Raw genomic sequence first — 20,034 nt, forward strand, 5'->3', positions numbered from 1 at the left:
CAATTTCTGCATTTTGATCAATAGATATTTAAACAGACTGAGCCTAATAAATACAGTAAAAACACAGATGCCAATCCTACTAGTCCTTAAACAAAAATCTCTGAAAGTAGTTGAAATATGGAGAAAGACTTTTTCATAGCAGAAAAAGGTGCAAAAAACCTATCTTTTATTTTACTGCCTACCTGTGGCACTCTTGAACACTTCCAGATTTCATCTGCTCATAATAACATATGCATATTGGAACATATAAATATAATGCAATCGAATATAATGCAGTGAAGTTTTAGCAAAACAAGAGAGACTCCCTGTGCTGAGACATGGAAGCAGAGGAGCCATAGAAATCTCTGAGCATGTTCGGTAGCAGGATGGACCTTGACTACTAAAGAGAGCGTATGTGTGAGAGAGAGAGAGAGTGAGAGAGAGAGAGCGAGAGAGAGAGAGAGAGGGGGAGAGAGAGAGAGAGAGAGGAAAGGAGAGGCAGAGAGAGAAGAGGCAGACAGCTGGATCTATACTGTCAAAAGATCAGGAGAAAGCATACAGATTCTTTAAGGCTCCGGGCACTAAACGACAGAAGCACCAAAAGAGCTATTAAGAGGGTGTACTTTGCAGCATTTTGGTGGATCGGCAAGGAAAGAAGTGAACCTGGTGGAGGCTTGAACTATCAAGGCACTAAGAGGTGGGTCACTGATAGATCTGCGACCCGTCATTTTTTTTTTTTTTTTGCCCAGCAATAGAGCGAGAGTGAGAGTGAAAGAAAGCAAAAGGGGGAGCGATCTGTTTTTTAATTCATCACCCCCGCCCCCTTTGTCCATTCACAAATACATTGCATTCTGTCGTCGTGGCGATGCAGAGGCATTCTTTCCGATTGGTTGAAGAAGGGTCCCATTGAGAGCTAAGACTTACCCCCCTCCACCTACCTTTTCATACACCCTTGTATTCTCCTTATATTATTTTCTCTTTTTCTTTGATTTCTCCAGCTCCCTCTTCAGCATTCACTGAGGGAGGGTCTCTGAAAGTGGGTGATTAGGAGCTGTCAGTCTGTTCATGTTTTTTTCTTTTTGAAAAACCAGACTAACAATAAATAATATGGAATAAAGCAAAGGATTGATGCTCTCAGTACTATAAATTCCAAATATCTGGTTAGTATAAACAAAATAAAAAGGATTTAAGGAGTTTAAAAAAGCAGTGGGCTAAAAGCTAGATTTAACAACATATTTTTGTAATATTTCTCTTCAATAAGCTACATTTGCTGCAGAAATGAAGGGTGATTCTGAGGAAAGCATTGAAAGCATTCGACCATCCAACTTGCAAGCATTTGCCAACAATTCTACATTGCATGGCATGAGCCATATTTTTGCTTATGGCCCTATGACCTTTCGCCGCTTCCTTTGGACTTTATCCTTCTTGGGTTCACTAGGTTTGCTTCTGATAGTCTGTGTGGAGAGGGTCACCTACTACTTTACTTATCCACATGTTACTAAACTGGATGAGGTGGCAGCACCAAACCTCACCTTCCCTGCTGTTACCATCTGCAACCTCAATGAGTTTCGGTTTTCAAAGATTACTCGCAATGACCTGTTTCATGTTGGTGAATTATTGGCATTGTTGAATGATAATTATGAAATTGCCAATCCTCATCTAGCTGAACCTGAAGTAGTTGCAGCCCTAAAGGAAAAGGCCAATTTCAGGGGTTTTAAGGCCAAACCATTCAATATGACCGATTTCTACAACCGTACTGGACATGACATTAATGAGATGCTGCTGCAGTGTACCTTCCGTGGGACCTATTGTCATCCCAGTAACTTCACAACCGTGAGTTTTTCTTGTTTCTCTTTTTACAATACTATCTTTGCGTTTGTCATATGATTTAATAATCCTCAGACTTTTTATAGTATTGGGATGTCTCTGAATCATAAGGTGCACTAGAGACTTATTTTGGATGTTAAATTTTTTGTTCTTATTTCCTTTTAACTGTTGCTTTAAGTTGTTGTTTGTGTTTATTTCTTTGTATTATTTGATTTTTACAGGCATACTTGCCAAGGTTTTGAATGATTAATAATTTAAACATATGGATAATGGTTTGAAATGATGGTTTCATTGTGTTTTGTTTAAAGAATACATGGCAGTTCTGTTGGAGGCGTACCAATTAGGCCTTGATACCATTTTAAATACATTTTTTGCTGCCAATTGTGTTTTGCATTGATTTTGGTAACTGATTTTTGTGTACGTAAGAGCCTATGTTCTCCCTTTACTGTATTCTGAAGTTACGTTTGTTGCAGTTAAATGATTTTTAGAAAGACAAAATAGATGATCAGGTGCTGTCTGTAGTGGGATTGTAGTCATGCTCTAAGAAGTATGTATAATGTTTTTATGTCAACATTCTGTAAAGTTTGGCTTAAGAAAAGCTGAGATGAATCAAGAAATGGGCACCTAGAAAAGAAATATATCTGGTAACCACTTAGACAAATAAGGAATTTCAAAGTGCTAGAACAGATGTTAATATAGCATTGCAGGTTGTTTTTATTTTGTGTCAGCTTTATTTATTTCCTAAGATGTTATTGCTTATTCATCTGTGAACTTACTTCGGCATATTTTTTACATCTCCTCATAGTGAAAGTGAAAATTTAGCCTTTTCTTGGAAACTTTTACATGAGTTACACTAAAATAATATGTCATGATATGCCATAGAAAGACATAGAAACCTATCATAATGTTGCACAACTAGCATATTCCTGCAGAGTAAAGTTTTCCAAATGTTGTAATAGCTATGTTAGACAGATAGATAGATAGATAGATAGATAGATAGATAGATAGATAGATAGATAGATAGATAGATTAAGTGGAATTGATTCCTATTGAAAGCAAATCATACAACAGTATGGTATGTATCATGCTAACTTGTAAAGCAACATAATGATGCACCCACATTTACACATATTATGTTGTATATAATGTAAAAAACAATTAGTTTCAGCCAATTATTAATTTATTTTGACAATCCCAATAATGAACATTACCAACAATTTTAATTAAGAACTTAATTGATCGATTTATTATAACTACCAGGGCTGCTTCAAATATTGATTTTCCAACCTTATCAACAAATAAAACTCTTAACATAATGACACAATCCATCTATTATATGGAAATACATGTATTTACTTTTGCTTTCTTTTATTTCTGTGTAGTATTATTTTTGCCTGCTTTGTAGAATTTCTTTGTGAGTCATGTGAATTAACATTCAATTTTCCAATAAATGCATTATTAACATTTGGAGAACACTACTGTACACTTTATCAAAGCTAGCAGAATTAAGTTAAAGCTTCATTAAAGAAAGAATTAGTATTTAGTTTTTATTTCCTCACTGTGTGAGTACTCTGTTAAAGTTTTAGTAACACGAACTCTTGTCAATTTATTGTATTTTTCTAAACTGATATTTTTCCTTAAAGAACATCAAACAGCAATAATTATGACCTGGATAATTTGTCAAACCATGAATAGCATGTGTTTTCATGTATTCTAGCATTTCTTTTCCTGTTCTTTATTTGCTTTGATTTGATAATCAATAAAAAATTAAACATAAATTGTAACATGATAATGTATTGTTGACTGTTGATTATGAGTCCATAACTAAATTTTGCACATAGAAAAACATAAAACAATGACAAATGCATTGGTAACTGAATTGAATTTCTTTTATAAGTAAATCAAAATATTCCATTTGTAACTAACAAACCAAAATGCCTATATGAAATAGTAACTTTAAATAGTACTTTATTTTGCTTTTCAAAATTTAACACATACAGTATATAATAAAAAATTAGTATTAATTCTCTTGGATTTTGTAGTTTTTTTGTAACTTTTGTGGATTTTGTTTGTGAATTGAACCACTGAAGAAGAGATCAAAACTACTTAGTTATTCATTAAGAAGTATGTACTGTAACCATTCATTTATTGAGAAAACAACATAAAAATAACAGCAAAGATAAAACAAATAAAATGAGGTTTCAATACTGTAAATTCATTATTACAAACATAATTCTCCTGCTCTGTAGGAAGCACAGAAAATTAAAACTCAGAATGACAATGAAATAATTTTGCATCAATATTGAGGCCTGGATACCACTTGTTGTCAATCCCTAAAGTCTAAATAGACTGTATAAATGTTTCTTGTTTTTTTTTTTGTCAGAAATATAATGCACTTTTGCTAATTTCTTCAATGTGCTAGCACAGGATAACAATTGAATTATTTCTTGCTAATTGCTACTGTGATTCTAACTGGGAAAAATGAATGGGTTATTTAAACAATATGGATTGCATTTACTTATTTCTCCTAGCTATCTATTAATCTGAATGATATTGTCTTAAAAGCATTTAGGATCTTACAATGACTTTTCTCAATGCATTTGAATTTATGGAAGTGGCATTCTCAATTATGCAACATCAAGTGGGAAAGCCTGGAGGATATCTATAGGGCTAAACAGTTACAGAGTTTGTAAACCTAATATCACAACTGTCAATGTTGTAGTCATTGCTTAAATGCTGTCCAAGTAGAAAACCTTTTGCAGTAGAGGTACCAAGAGGCCATAAATAAAATGGCTTAAATTCTTCACATTTCCAAGTAAAAGTTATGACATAATATAAATTATAAAGTAAATTATGAAACTTGTAAAGATTATTGTGCAAAAATGGTATAGCTTGGAAGAACTATTATTTAAACTTTGTAAAATAGTATATTCTGCTATGGGTTTTTACTTCCACTATAAAGCAAAATATTGTGAAATAACAATAATTTATGAAGTGGCTGCATAATGCTGATTGCATAACCATTAATATTTATGTTGTGATGAAAACTTGATTGTACAAAGTCCTTACTGTGCTTAAAATATAATTAAAGTTATGAATGGTTTGAAACTCTTCTTGAATCAAAATTAAAACTTAAAATTAGAAAGGCTGAACGTTAATTTTAGTGACTCAGCTGTGATTGTGCAGCATGAAGGTGTTGTTTCATCAGTAAAACTTTAATCATAGAAACATGACATTGTTATTAATCCATTTCAGAATACATCAAGATATATAAAATGCATTTTCACTAAATGTACTTCACTTGCATATACTCTCTTTAATCACTTTTCAATTAATATTATGTTATATTTCTACAATCCATAAAGATTACAGTATGATTGCATATTCTTTACTAGAACCTGAGTAAAAACTGTAACCTACATTCAGTTGGGTAGTTCTGGATAAACCATTAAGTTCTACAAGATACTTTAGCATTTAACTAATAATTGAGAAGAAAAAAAACATTACTTCATTATGCTATAACTTTTGCTTTATATTATCATTGTTATAAAGTCTTAATAGCATTTCTCCAAATCTGGATTAGCGGCCAGGACAAAAGATGTTAAGGTATGAACATATACTTTAACCATAAAAGGTAGAAGTGAATATAACATGGAAAAAGAAAACAGAAACAAAAACAGGCTATCACACAGGGACAATATTGTTAAGCATTTGACCTGTCTCTCAGGTGTAGATGCTACACCTCAGAAACTAGTAGTGTTATACTTTATATGTAATTTCTTTGAAGTTCTTGGTGACCTCTAGTAAATTGAGCACCTACTAAACATGCATAGTCTAACACCCACTGGCAGTACCATTTTTCCCACACTGGCATGTAAAACTATACTACCACCCCAGTGTAACTGTTCTATCTTATTTGAGCCTGTGCTCTTCTGATTACATTAGCTAATTGTGTAATCCTCCAGTAGCACAACAAATAAGCATTACTACAGCAAAGATGAGGATCATTTGGATTGTTCCTCATTTGTTGATCATTTGGAGCATGATAGAAATAATAATGTAACATTTGTCAAGTCGGACACAACAAAAAACATGCTTTGTAATCAAAGTTTCACTAGATTTGTTGAAAAGGTTATGTCATTGCTTCTCCATGCTGGAACAAACTTACAGGGAAGCAACCATACATTATCATCATCATTATCATTATCATACCCATTCTCCCTGTTTGAACATTTTAAATATGAAATATTTCATGGTGTTTTGACACATTCCTTAATTACTAAAGAAGTATACATTACCTATTATAATTTATTCAAAGTTGCCTTGTCACATGCAAAGACATGGGACTGATGCACACACACTTTTTGACAGTTCAACCATTAAATGAAAGATAGTATTCTGGCAGCATGCTGGTGTTCAACTGCCCCGACTCAAAGGATGCTTACGCTCTACATCACTCTGTCTTTAGAAGGATGGCTAACTGTTGTCACACCAAAAGAGAATTTACAAAAGAGAGACGAAAATAGGGAACTATGAAAGTCTTGAACAAACAAAATGTTCCTGCCTGCCCCAATATATTTTGAAACCTTGTCTATCCAGTGAAGTGACTTGTCACTTGACCATGTTAAAGTTTCACTTTTACACCCTGCATTTTTTGTTCACACTCTCTCTCTGTGTCCTTTTTCCTCTTACCAGTTAAGCCTTCAGCACAAATTCTTATCTTGGGTCTGGTCTCAATTTGCTTCTTATTGTGAAGAGGTTTTAAATCTCATCTGATCAAAATACAAGTTGGAGGTTGCTTGACATTTGCTACAGGCATGCCAAGATGGGACTCTTTCTCACAATTACAGATGTACCTGCTCTCCCAAGCTTTTAGCTGCTCTCAATGTTGCCTTAATGTTCTGTGAAAGGAACGGCACTATCCCACATGTTTCTTTCTCTGATTGTGTGCTTTCAAAATGTGTTACCTTTTCTGGCATTCCTTCCTCGACTCTACTATTATAATCAAAACAATACATTACTTTGCCCAGATTTCCTCTCCTGTTTGTGTGCCCCTGTCTAATGCCATTTTGGGTAATTTCTTATATTTACAACCAATATATGACCATACCAGCACCTGTGTTTTCACAATGGCATATACAAGGCCTGCTCCGGTTTCCTCCCACACTCGAAAGACATGCAGGTTAGGTGCATTGGTGATCCTAAATTGTCCCTAGTGTGTGCTTGGTGTGTGGGTGTGTGTGTCCTGCAGTGGGCTGGCGCTCTGCCTGGGGTTGTTTCCTGCCTTGCACCCTGTGCTGGCTGGGATTCGCTGCAGCAGACCTCCTTGACTCTGTGTTAGGATATAGCGAGCTGGAGAATGACTGACTGACTGACTATACAAGGCCTCTTCTGTTTCTACTGAGTCCATTTTACTGTCTTAAAGACTTTCTGTGGAACTCCTTCCTATCTTCCTCTTCTTGAGTGCTGAGACTCCTTCACAATTTGAATTGCTTTACATTATGTTATATGATAATGCTAATTAAGAAGTATATTTTAAATAAATATATATTATATATCATTATATAATATATTTATTTATATATCTATTTTCTTAGCGTTGGATTAAATTACCATAAGAGAAACTTCCTTTGAAGGTATCATAGCCTTATTTGCCATATTTGTAAAAAAGTAGAAAACTATTATAAAAATGATAAAAAAATAACAATATTATATGTGTTTCAAACGCAAGAAAGCAATGAGTAAAATATAATTTTTAAAATGTATTTCATTTACTGATTTATTTAATAAAAGACTGTCTAATGCAAATAAAGTTTCCAACATGAAAGTATATCCCATCCTCCATGCCTTGTATAACTGAAAACATGGCTTTGAGTCTTCATAAGACATTTTGAGATGTAAAATTCAATCATAGATAGATAGATAGATAGATAGAACTTTTTTTTTTTTTCTTGAGGGGAATTTGGCTTTTTACAGATGATCTTTAAATAAATAAATACATAAATAGGTAGAAAAGTAAGTAAACAAATAAATATTCACATCGGGGCAGCACGGTGCTGCAGTGGTAGCGCTGTTGCCTCGCAGTTAGGAGACCCGGGTTCGCTTCCCGGGTCCTCCCTGCGTGGAGTTTGCATGTTCTCCCGTGTCTGCGTGGGTTTCCTCGGGGCGCCGGTTTCCTCCCACAATCCAAAGACATGCAGGTTAGGTGGATTGGCGATTCTAAATTGGCCTTGGTGTGTGGGTGTGTTTGTGTGTGTCCTGCGGTGGGTTGGCACCCTGCCCAGGATTGGTTCCTGCCTTGTGCCCTGTGTTGGCTGGGTTTGGCTCCAGCAGACCCCCGTGACCCTGTATTCGGATAAAGGAGCCCAAGTAGCGTTTCTTGACACACTTCTGCTGAATAATTACTCTTAATAATTAGCAGTTATACCGTATCACAGCTGAAAAATACAGTACTTTAACAATTCATTAGCACACTCCGTTAAAGTAACCTGTGATGGGGCTCCAGTTGCCTGCAAACACATTAATTTGCATACTCACACCCTTTCTTGCTCAGCTAAGTTATATTCATTAATTAATTTAAGATACTGTATGTGTCTTTGACAGGAGGAAAACAAGGTATGGGCAATATAGGACAGATATGGGAAAATCTTAATGACTTTACATTTCAGTCTGCAATATTAGAATAAACCCATGGTATAGAGGGAGAGTTTCATTAATTTAGGAACAATCGATACCGTTCTGTCTTTTACGTTGCTTCTTGATCGTAGCATATCAAATGGAGAAGGTCCAATTTAATGAAGGGCTGGCAGAAAATTGTTTTACATAAAGGGTATTAATCTTTTCTGATGTGCACTCTTGGCTGTTGGAGACATGTTGACTACCCAGTTTACAGTAACATAACTGCTGGCGGCTAAAATCTTGAAATCATCCATTACTTTTTCTCAATGTCCACCATTAATTCTTTTGTTCTTTGATATGTAATGCCATATTATTAAGGCTACACAATTTTCCCAAAAACAATCAATTTTGGTGAATAATAAACGAGATAGTGAATGACGGAGGAAAAAAAAAAAAAAGTGAGTTTTACAAGGGTTTTCTGAAGCCGTTCATTATCTGACATTTAACCAATGAGTTTAACATACTTCTTTGATGATTTCTTCCAAGTGTCCACTGAGAAATGGACAGACTGTTGATAATGGGAACATCTATGTGACATATTTCAGTTGTCAAATATATATTATATTATCACATTAGACATGTGTGAATGTAAAAAAATTACCTTTTCCTTGAAAAAGAAAACAATGGCTGACAGTGACACAAAAAAGAAGCAACACTTCACAAAAGATGAGTTAAGACAACTTATGAAGGATGTTGGGAAAAAAAAGAAGTGGACGTATTACTAACACTGAGAAGAAAAATAAATGGGAGGAGATGGCAGACAGAATAAGTGCCTGTAGTTCCAAAGAAGATCTGACACTGAAATCAGAAAAAAAGTTGACACTGTTGCCAAAAGAAAGGAGGCTGAGGTGAGAAGACAACAGTCCAAAACTGGTATTGGGCAGTCACAGGCAGCTGTTCTCACCATAGAAGAGTAGCAGGCCTATTATATTCCTCTCAGAAGGTGCCCTGTATCCATTAAACAAAAGTATATTTGACTGTGTCAGTGATATTTGTTCTTTCTTTGCAGACACACATGTTCGAGACCAAACAGGCTTAGTGTCTTGAAGGCTTCTTTTTTGGCATATTTTTATATTTTGACTGTCATTTGTTTCTTGTTTTGTACTTTCAAACATTTTTGTATTCATTTCTGCACACTGAACATAATAAAGTTTAAATTGTATGACTATGTATATTTACTGTTTTAACACAAAAAACTGACAATGTAAAAAAACATTACAAATATTCCAAACATTAGTAAAAAAATATCAAGGTAACACATTTATATTCTCTGGCTAGATATCTGCTTTGGTGTCCCTCCTTCGTTTGTCTAACCACTTCAATGTTGTCTTCCTCTGCCTCCTCAATGTCATCTAGCTCTTTCTGTTGAGAAAGTGACATGTCAGTATGTAATGTTGTGTAGCAGTGCACACGAAACAACAACAACATGGCAACCTCCACAGGAAAATCTTAGACTCCCCTAAGGGTTTGTTCAGGAACTGGAATCATATTTTTCACATGCATAGAGCATGATCTACAACAGTGTATGTACTTTGGTCTACAGTTTTATACCTCTCCTCATTCATGGTCTAGGGATTCAGGTATTTGCAAAGAGGATACCCATTGTCTCCCAGTTTCCAGCCACCAGTAAACACACCATCCCTTGCCATCTGAGACACTCCAGACTTGGACCAGATAGAAGCATCATGTGTACCCCCAGGCCAATTGGCCACAATGTCTGTAAAAAGACCTTGATGGTTGTATATCACCTAAACATTTAGTGACGATAAGCCTTTTTAACAGGTGTAGATGTGATTCAGAAGTCTGGGACTGTTTCTCTCTTGTGATTATTAAACGGCACAGGCTCACACTTACAATTTATGTCTGTTTATTGCACAGTATTTAAAGCCAGAACAGTCACACGGGCTTCCCTGTTCCATGCTTCTCCCAGTGCGTCTCTCAAAACCCTCCGTGTGGGAACATTATCTTAAGGCTTAACAATCCTAGTGTTACATCCCTTTTCCTTTTTTTTTTTTTTCTTCTTTGATTATAATAACACGGGTAACATACAGTTAAACATTTACACATTACTACATATATTGCAAACCCAGAACATTATATACATCTGTACAGTTCTTCACCCACTATATACTCAATTTCACTGGCTTACTGAGTATAGACCCTTAAGTTAAAAGGTTTAATCACTCTCCGGCCTGTTCTAGCAAAGATAGTGTCATTTGGTCCTGTGTTTCCTTTAGGCACTGCTTGAGCAGTCTCTGTGATTACAGGTTTGAGTCCTGCTGTCCTTGAGGTTGTGTCTGGTGATATGTGTGTTTTCGTGCTTTGTGCTCTAGTGACATCTAGTGGTGGGTCCTTGTCTTTCCTGAGATGTCATCTGTTTCTCCTCAACACGCCTCCAGCATCCAGCTCCACCTTATAAGATCTCTGATCGACTGGCTAAATGACTCTCGCTCACCTCCACGCCCTGTATGGTTTGAATGGCTGAACTCTCACCCTGTCACCTGGCTTCAGCTTGTCCGTGTCCTTTGCTGTTTTGTTGTAGTATCTGGCATGTCGTTCTTGGTTATTTTTCAGTCCTTGTGCTGTCTGTGGCACTCTTGGCTGTAGAATATTCTGTTTGTTGGAAATAGTGTTCTTGTCCTCCTGCTCAGAAGCATTTGAGAAGGACTGGCCTGTAGGCCTTGTCTTGGTGTGTTTCTGTGGTCTAACATAGGTAAGAAAGAATCCTCAACTGCTGCTTTGGCCTTCTCCATCAGCCGTTTCGCTGTTTTGACTGCTGACTCTGCCTTGCCGTTACTCTGTGGGTAGCCTGGGGAAGAGGTTATGTGATTAAATTCCCATAAATGGCTAAATCTTTTGAATTCTTGAGATGAGTAGTGTGGGCCATTATCTGAAATTACTGTGTTGGGTATGCCTTGTCTAGTAAAGTGTGCCTTCAGATTCCTGATAACTGTGCCCGATTTGGTGTCTGGCAAATAGTCAATTTCCCAGAGGTTGAAGTAGTAGTCTACTGTTATCAGATACTCTTTGTTGTTGCATATAAAAATGTCCATCTCAACTTTTGACCATGGCCTATCTAGTATTTCATGTGACTGTAGTGTCTCTTTTTGTTGTCTTGTGTCCAATGACCTGCATGTCTCACATTTTCCAATATAGTTTTTTATCTGTTCTGTCATATCTGGCCAGTAAACACATTCCCTTGCCCATCTGAGGCATTCATCCGTGCCAAAATGAGAGGATTGAATTCTGCGAATAATCTCTCCTCTGAGGTCACGTGGAATTACCAATTGTTCTCCCCGGAATGCTATTCCATCTTGCTCACTGAGCTCATCCTGCATTGAGTAGTACTGCCTGATTTCATTTGGTGTGTCTTTCTTCGTCTGTGGCCAGCCTGTTTGCATAGTTCTTATTCTGCTTATGGTTTATAAAGCCTTAAATAATCTCGCTCCATCTTATATATCGGAATGTCTGACACCTTATATTCCAAATCGTAACCTCAGATCCTCAAATGAGTGTCTCCTTAGAATTCCAAGAACAAAACTTCGGCCTTCTGCTGCTATGCACCTAAAACCTGGAATAGCTTGCCAATAGGAATTCGCCAGGCTAATACCGTAGATCAGTTTAAAACACTGCTGAAAACACATTACTTTAACATGGCCTTTTTATAACTTCAATTTAACTTAATTTAACTCAATCCTGATACTCTGTATGTTCAATTTCCTCATAATAACTACTCATGGTGGCTCTAAAATCCGTACTGACTCCTACTCTCTTTTTCTGTTTCTTTTTCCGGTTTCTTTGTGGTGGTGGCCTGTGCCACCTCCACCTACTCAAAGCTTCATGATGCTCCAACAATGATGGATGGATTAAAAGGCAGAAGTCTACATGACCATCATCATCAAGCCCTTCCGTGAGAACCCTAAATCCAAAGAGGACTGTTTCATTTATATTAGGTAGAATGTCCAGAGGGGACTGGGCGGTCTCATGGTCTGGAATCCCTACAGATTTCATTTTTTTTCTCCAGCCATCTGGAGTTTTTTTTTTTTGTTTTTTCTGTCCCCCCTGGCCATTGGACCTTACTCTTATTCGATGTTAATTAATGTTGATTTATTTTGTTTTCTTATTGTGTCTTTTATTTTTCTATTCTTTATTATGTAAAGCACTTTGAGCTACTGTTTGTATGAAAATGTGCTATATAAATAAATGTTGTTGTTGTTGTTGTTATCAGCGTCTGTAGAGAACCATCTGCTTTTGTACCCTGCCTAATCGTCTTTATTGTCTCCCCTGAAATGGGTGCAAAGTTGATCATGTTCACATGTTCAACATCCTGTTCCAATATTCCCTGTGTGCCCTTTGGTAGGTACGCTTTACTTCATGTGTCTGCCAACAGCATCTGTCTGCCTAGAACATAAGTAACTCTTATGCAATAATACTGGAGCCGTAGTAGAATTCTTTGCAGACATTTTCAAGCACTAAGTAAAGGTTTATTGAGAATATTCTCCAGTGGCTTGCAGTTGCTCTGCACGGTTACCTGTCGGCCATATGTATACTTATGGAATTGTTCCCTGCCAAAAATGGCCAGGCACTCTTTCTCTATTTGTGCATAGCCCCTCTCTGTCTGTGTTAGTGCTCTGCTGGCGTATGCAACTGGCCTGCCCTCTTGTGTCAAAGCAGCACCTAAACCAGTTTCTGATGCGTCACACTGAAGTGTCAGTTCCTTTATTGAGTCATAATACTTGAGCTCTGGCAATGTTCTCTCTCAGCTGTCTGTATGCATTTTCGTGAACTGCAGTCCATTCAAATACTGTGTCTTTGTGTGTCAGTTGCCGTAAAACTTCACAGTCATCTGACAGATGATAGAATTTTGATAGGTAATTCACCATGCCCACTAACCGTTGTACTCCTTTCACATCTGTTGGTTGTGGCATTTCTGTGATTGCCTTGACTTTTCCCGGGTCAATTTTCAGTCCTTCTGCCGTTAACAGATGTCCCATATAGGCAACTTCCTGCCTCCTGAGTCTGAACTTGTCTGCATTCAGTTTGATATTTCTTTCCCTGCATTTATCTAAGAACTTTTTGAATTTTCTATCATGGTCCCCTACTGCCTGGTCTATTGTCTCCCTCTAACCTGTGATTAGCACATCATCTGCTATCAGGTACACACCTTGTAGACCCTCTAAGGCCTGCGTCAGCTTTCTCTGAAAAACTTTTGGTGCTGGACCTATCCCCATTGGCATTCGCAACCATCGGTATCTCCCAAAAGAAGTCAAAAATGTGGTGAGGTAGCTGGAGTTTGCGTCCAGTTTTACATGCCAAAACCCGTGCTTGACCTCATAGACAGTAAACACTTTCGCTTGTGATAAATCTGGGAGGATGTCTTCAATTGTGTGAAGTGGGAAGTGACTTCGTTTCAGGGCTTTATTCAATGGCTTTGGATCAATACACGTTCTTAATTTACCATTTGGTTTTTTCACTATGACCATGCTGCTTATCCAGTCTGTGCTGTGTTTCACTGGTGCAATGATCTTACTTTTTTCCAGGTCCTGCAATTCCTCCTTGAGGGGTGCCATCATGGCAACTGGTACTCGTCGCGTCGGTAGTTTCACCGGCTTCACTGTTTCATCAACCTCTAATTTGTGGTTTCCTTCTAGCTCACTGACTCCTGTAAACACATCTTGATATTCTTTCTTAACTTTGTCCAGTGACCATTTGTTCTCTTCTGGTCTCTCACTCATCACTATACTGTCTACAGCAGGGGTGGGCAAAGTCATTCCTGGAGGGCCGCAGTGGCTGCAGGTTTTTGTTCCAACCCAATTGCTTAATAGGAAGCACTTATTGCTCTAGAAACACTTCTGCTTCATTTTAGTTATCTCCCTCATTACGATTTTGAACCCTTATTGCTTATTTAAGTCTTAAACAGCTGCATTCTCGGTTTTTAATTGCTCCTTATTAGCAATAAAATGCAAATGACAAAAGAAACCAGCAGTTATCCATTTTGCTTGTTTCCCTTTACACTCGTGTGTATTTATCGTGCACTATTTGGTTTAATCAAATACTTGGAAGGAAAGAGAAGAGAAAAAAGTGAAGGGTTGAGAATTACCCATCTGTATTACACTTTGGATGATATCCTTAGAATGGAAAAAAAAATCTAGAATATGAGAATGACTTGACATGGCAGAGTTAAAGAACTAACAAGCCATGAAATGTAATTATTGGCAAGGATTGTTTTCTAATTAAGCAACTGGGTTGGAACAAAAACCCGCAGCCACTGCGGCCCTCCAGGAATGACTTTGCCCACCCCTGGTCTACAGCATAAATGTTACCATATTTAACCCTGATGAGTTTCATGGCTTCGCTTGCCTTTCTGCCCAATAGAGGTGTTTTAACTGTTTCATCTACTACTTCAAACTCTAATCTATAAAGTTTCTGGTTTCTTGGATTTCTTATTTTGATTCTGCATTTCCCCACTGGCTTCAATTTTGTTTTATTATACATTTGTAAAATCTTGTCTGAGTCTTCAATCTGTGTAACTGCATTTAATCTAGTTATTGGGATGATGTTGCAGGTTGCACCACAGTCTATCTGAAATTTTACCAGGTTCTCGCCTAGTAGCATGCCTGCATAAAGCTGTTTGTCGCTCTGTGTTTCTTTTTTTATCTGGTTTATGTTTTTGGTAGGTTTCCGTATTGCCATGATGCTCAGAATATCCTCACAGTCATCATTTCTCTGTTCATCCACCTGCACCTGTCTTTTCCCAGTGTTAATCCCTGTTTTGCACACTTTTGCAAAGTGATTGGCTTTTCCGCACTTTTTACAGATTTTTTTAAAGGCTGGGCAGTTCTTTTTGCTCCTTTCATGTGTTTTCCCACAAAACTTACAAGTGATTCGCTGTCCTCTTTCTTTTGAAGCCTGTTTCACTGTGTGTATTACTTCTGCATTGCCCTCAATTGTTTTGCTGTTCTCCTTCGACAGTTCTGTGGCTCTGCATATTTATATGCAGCTCTCTAAAGTCAATTTGTCTTCTCTCAGTAATCTTTGTCGCAGACTTGCATCACTGGTTCTGCAGACAATTCGGTCACGTATGAGGGAACTTTTAACCTCCCCGAAATTGCATGTGCCTGCTAACACTCTGAGATCTGTGATGTAGTTGTCTATAGTTTCTCCCCTTGCCTGATTTCTTGAAAAAAATCTGTACCTCTCTACAGTTTCGTTTATTTTCGGGTTGCAATGTTCATCAAATTTACGTATCATCAAGCTCACGGTTAACTCATCAGGTCTTACATCTCTGCTGCTCTCTCCAATAAGATAACGGAATAATCTAACCTTAGTGACTTTTAGCGCAGTTCCATCACCTATGCTGCCACCATGTTTCTCTCTCGTGATTATTAAAAGGCACAGACTCACGCTTCCAGTTTATGTCTGTTTATTTCACAGTATTTCAAACCAGAACAGTCACACGGGCTTCCCTATTCCATGCTTCTCCTGGTGCATCTCTCAGAACCCTCCGTGTGGGAACATTATCTTAAGGCTTAACAATCTCATTGTTACAGAGACTATGAATAAGGATAAAGGCACCTACCATTGCACCTACAATGACAGGTATGACTGCAATGGCTTGGAAACCAAAGTTAGTGTCATGCAAAGCATCCCCTCCTGCTGGGAACCGTATGTAGTTGCTTGCATGGCGCAATAGTAATTTAGTCACTGCATGCACACATTTAGTCACAATATCTTTACTGAGGCCATGTGCATCACTGATGGTCTGCAGGAATCCACAAGTGGCGTAGAAATGGAGAACTTCCACAGTGAGACTGAGGGTGTGTTCCTCTTTCCAATTTACCCTCCACCAGACAAAGAAGGGTCCTTATTTCATCCCTGGGCAGCTTATATTTCTCTATTAATTGTTGATTACTCAGATGGTCCAAGGGGTTAATGCCCACAAAACAGCAATAGACCAGCAACTTTGCTTGGTGGTCAATGCTGTCTCTAGTGGCATCTCCAGTAAAGCTGCACAGTTCCCTGGAAAGATGTGATTGTTGTTGCTGGTGGTAAGGGGGGATTCAACTTCGCCACTATAAAAGACATGACTAATTACATAGTTTGATTCATTAGTACTGTAATACTAGAGTGTTGTACCGTGTTAGCCATTATGGATGTAGTGAGAAGTCAAGCAAAATGACACCTTTTATTGGCTAACTAAAAAGATTGCAATATGCAAGCTTTCAAGGCAACTCAGGCCCCTTCTTATTATGTACTCGCACATTATGTACTGAAATTGTCTACAATTATTAAAGCTACAGACATCCACTTTTGCACTAATTTATAACCTACCTTATAATTTTATTTTTTCTGTATATTGCAACATTTACTTATTATTATTGCTTTCGTTATTACATTGTCCAAATAAGAGTGCAAATGTGTTTTTTGTGAACAACTTAGGGTGACCTCTGTTTTACTATGACAGTCCAAATAAAGAACACCCTTGAAAATACAGAAAATACAGGTCAGTTCCCTTCTTAATTCCAAAAAAGATTATGATTTTCTTCTAATTAGCAAATTATCTTAAATATGAGCTAACGAGGTCTGAGTATTACTAAGCTTTTCGGAAAATTACTCTTGATTAGCTCAATCTTTTCTAAATGCATGCAGGTCAATTTGTGATGAAACCCTACAAGAAAAGTGTCATCAATAAACCTTACTGAATCTTTTTGATAAAGGCAATTGTTCTTGTAAACTGGATAAGACAGTGGTAAGAAGTGGTAATTAAGAATGTCATTTATGTTTACTATTTACTTACATTGGTTGTGAAAATATTTTAATATTTATAGTGATAATGCAATGTAAGTGAAACTGAGATCTATAATTATTTACAAAAAGCTTTTAATACTAACATGACAAGACTGCAAAATGACTGCAGATGAGTGTCACTGTAAAATATAGCTTGTTAAGCAAAGTCATGAATTGTATAAACTTTCAGCAGAAATGGAAGCTAAAAAAATGTTCAGATATTGGCTTTTCATACTGACTCAAGTGTGTAGTATACAGGTTAAGAACTATTGATAGCTACTGCATATTTCAATTTCACTGTATATTTTTTATTCATAAATAGTTGTAAGCAGCAAAATACTCAATTAACAGCTTCCTGTTTAACTATGCATCAACATATATATAGAGAGAGGGATATATAATACAATACAATATATATTGTATATATATAGAGAGAGAGTTTCTTTGCAATCAATGAAAGATGACAACTTTTTTTGGCAAAGTACATCATTTTATTTTATTGTGTGAAATACCCTATTTTATGATAATAAAAATGACTTATCTGTAGTTGGGCAGCTATGAAGCCCAAACAGACTGTTTTAGCTTGATAACACCACTTTACAAATTTAAAATTTAAAAAAGCCATTGAAACAAGAAGAAGTTATATGGATAATAAAAAAAATAATCTGTATGGTTTATGATACAAATGCTCTTTAATTCTATAAAAATCAAGCATGTTACATTTAAAATGAATACATCAATAATTGAGAATAATCAGTTGTCAACAATATAACCTTTCTTTATATTTACATCCTTTTCTTTTCATTATTTCCATTAATATATATTGAATTAATGACATTAAATGTCTGGTTCTTTATTTTAGTTCAAATAGTAAAGCCATGTTCTGTGTGCAGGTCTGAATAAAAATATTATCCTTTTTACTCCATTTCCTGTATATAAAAATAAAATGAGCAATTCGAGGCAAGCATGAATAAGTGTCACAGTTTTTTGGATTATTTTAAATTTTAGCAGTCGTTTTAAATTTCTGAGCTATTTATAATATTGAAATATGCATTTCAAATATGTTGCATATATGGAACAATACTATCCAGACCTACTGTATGTATGTAATCATCTGTTCAGTGCATGTGAATGTGAATCAGAGAATCAATGCCACATTTCACCACGACTATTTGTAATGGGCAAGTGAGTTTCTATGACAACCAACCCAGCCTTTATCCAGTGTCTTTACAGTGTGTAAAACAAAAGCACAAAGTACATTTATTTCCAGTATTGTGTTGCCAGTTTGAAACACCAATGTAAAGCAAAAATCATTCTAATTTTAATTTTACTTTAGTTACAAAAAAAGCAAAATTGAATAAAAGAAACTTAGAAAAATCATATATCAAAAATGGTTTGAAAAAAAGTGAATTATTTTTATTACTAACCAGTATGTTGGTTTTTGTCACAGTCTAACAGGTTGGCAAAATTAATTGAGGCAAAACCAAGGTCAATTTTAAGTGCACACCAAGGCAAAAACAAAAACAAAAATCCTAACTAAAGTTTCTCTAATGCCTAAATTGTGCCATACATAATTAGTCTCCAGTTTTAGAGGAATCCACATGTAAGCTTTCCAATAATTAAATAATTTGTTTCTCTTTTAAGTTTTCCAAAAATTGCAGTTTTCCATTACACCAAACAAACAACTGACTGGACTTAACTATCCACTTATGTATCTGTGGCATTTTTGCCATGAACAATCTCTGGAAGACAGATGCTGTCAGAAGAGGCAAGTCATCAAAAAAATCCATGTAGACAGTATATGTGTGTTCTGAATGTGTATACAGGTTTGTGTGATTGTGCAAGAGTGACTGAGAGAAAGAGAGAAGATGGAGGGTACATACTAGATAAAGATTAATCAAAGTCAGTAAATAGGAAAATTTGTAACACAGAGTTTTTAAAGTTAAAAATAACATTGCACAATAGGAAGCCAGTACAAGAGTCTCAACCTGTGTATCAGAAGATGAACAACAATGTTTTGTTCCATTTGAAGTTTATACATCAGTCTCTTTGGAAGACTGAAGTAGAAAGCACTGTAATAATTCACAGGTGAAAAATAAAACTATGAATAGTGATCAAAACATCAAAGAAAAGAGAAAGCATTACTGAGTAAAAATGTTTAGAAAATATACAGCTCTTGAATGAGATTAATTAGTTTGAGTGCTACTTGAGGACAGTGTTAAAAATGGTTTATACTAAATATATTATGAAGATCCTTTCGCAGATTTTAGAACTCAGTGGCTATGAAACTGATTTCCTACAGTATTTTTATTTTGTATTGAATTTGTAGAAGAACATCTCTGAAATGTATGCATTAACAGGTTCTGCTAGGTTAAAGTGTCAAGGTCATGTATGTGGACTTATTCTAAGATTTATTTTACTGATTAAGGCCTGAAGTTTTGGTTGTATCTTTAAGGTGTATTTTTTATGGCAATGCTCACAAAAAAGATAAAATATGACCCCACTACTACATTTTGGGACTTACTTTGCATTATGAAATTTTTTGTTATAAAAATGATCAATTAATCAACTCATGTAGTTAATGTTATCAATGTTATTATAAATTTCAGCACATGCCATTTGTTTATAATACCAGTAGCATTATGGAAATTATTTTAATTGAGTGAAATAAGACTGTTAGTTCAGTGATTTTAGTTTAGGTGAAGGTTATCATGCTTAGGTCAACCTATTTTAACTCCAAGCATACTTTATACAATAAATAGA

The 20,034-nt window shown here is 36.1% G+C and overlaps 1 protein-coding gene across 5 annotated transcripts in view; it reads left to right on the plus strand.

Moving 5' to 3' along the window:
* The first annotated feature begins 478 nt into the window (after positions 1-478).
* The window catches only part of asic1c (acid-sensing (proton-gated) ion channel 1c), a 1,167,770-nt gene continuing 1,148,214 nt past the window's right edge, over positions 479-20,034 (plus strand). For all 5 annotated transcript variants that reach the window (XM_039753240.1, XM_039753242.1, XM_039753243.1 and 2 more), the window contains exon 1: positions 479-1,812. In XM_039753240.1, the coding sequence (XP_039609174.1) occupies positions 1,258-1,812 (555 nt within the window). In that variant the 5' untranslated portion in view covers positions 479-1,257. The remainder of the gene's footprint in view (positions 1,813-20,034) is intronic.

Source organism: Polypterus senegalus, chromosome 5 (genome assembly GCF_016835505.1).
Source record: "Polypterus senegalus isolate Bchr_013 chromosome 5, ASM1683550v1, whole genome shotgun sequence".
In the NCBI taxonomy this organism is placed as follows: Eukaryota; Metazoa; Chordata; class Cladistia; order Polypteriformes; family Polypteridae; genus Polypterus; species Polypterus senegalus.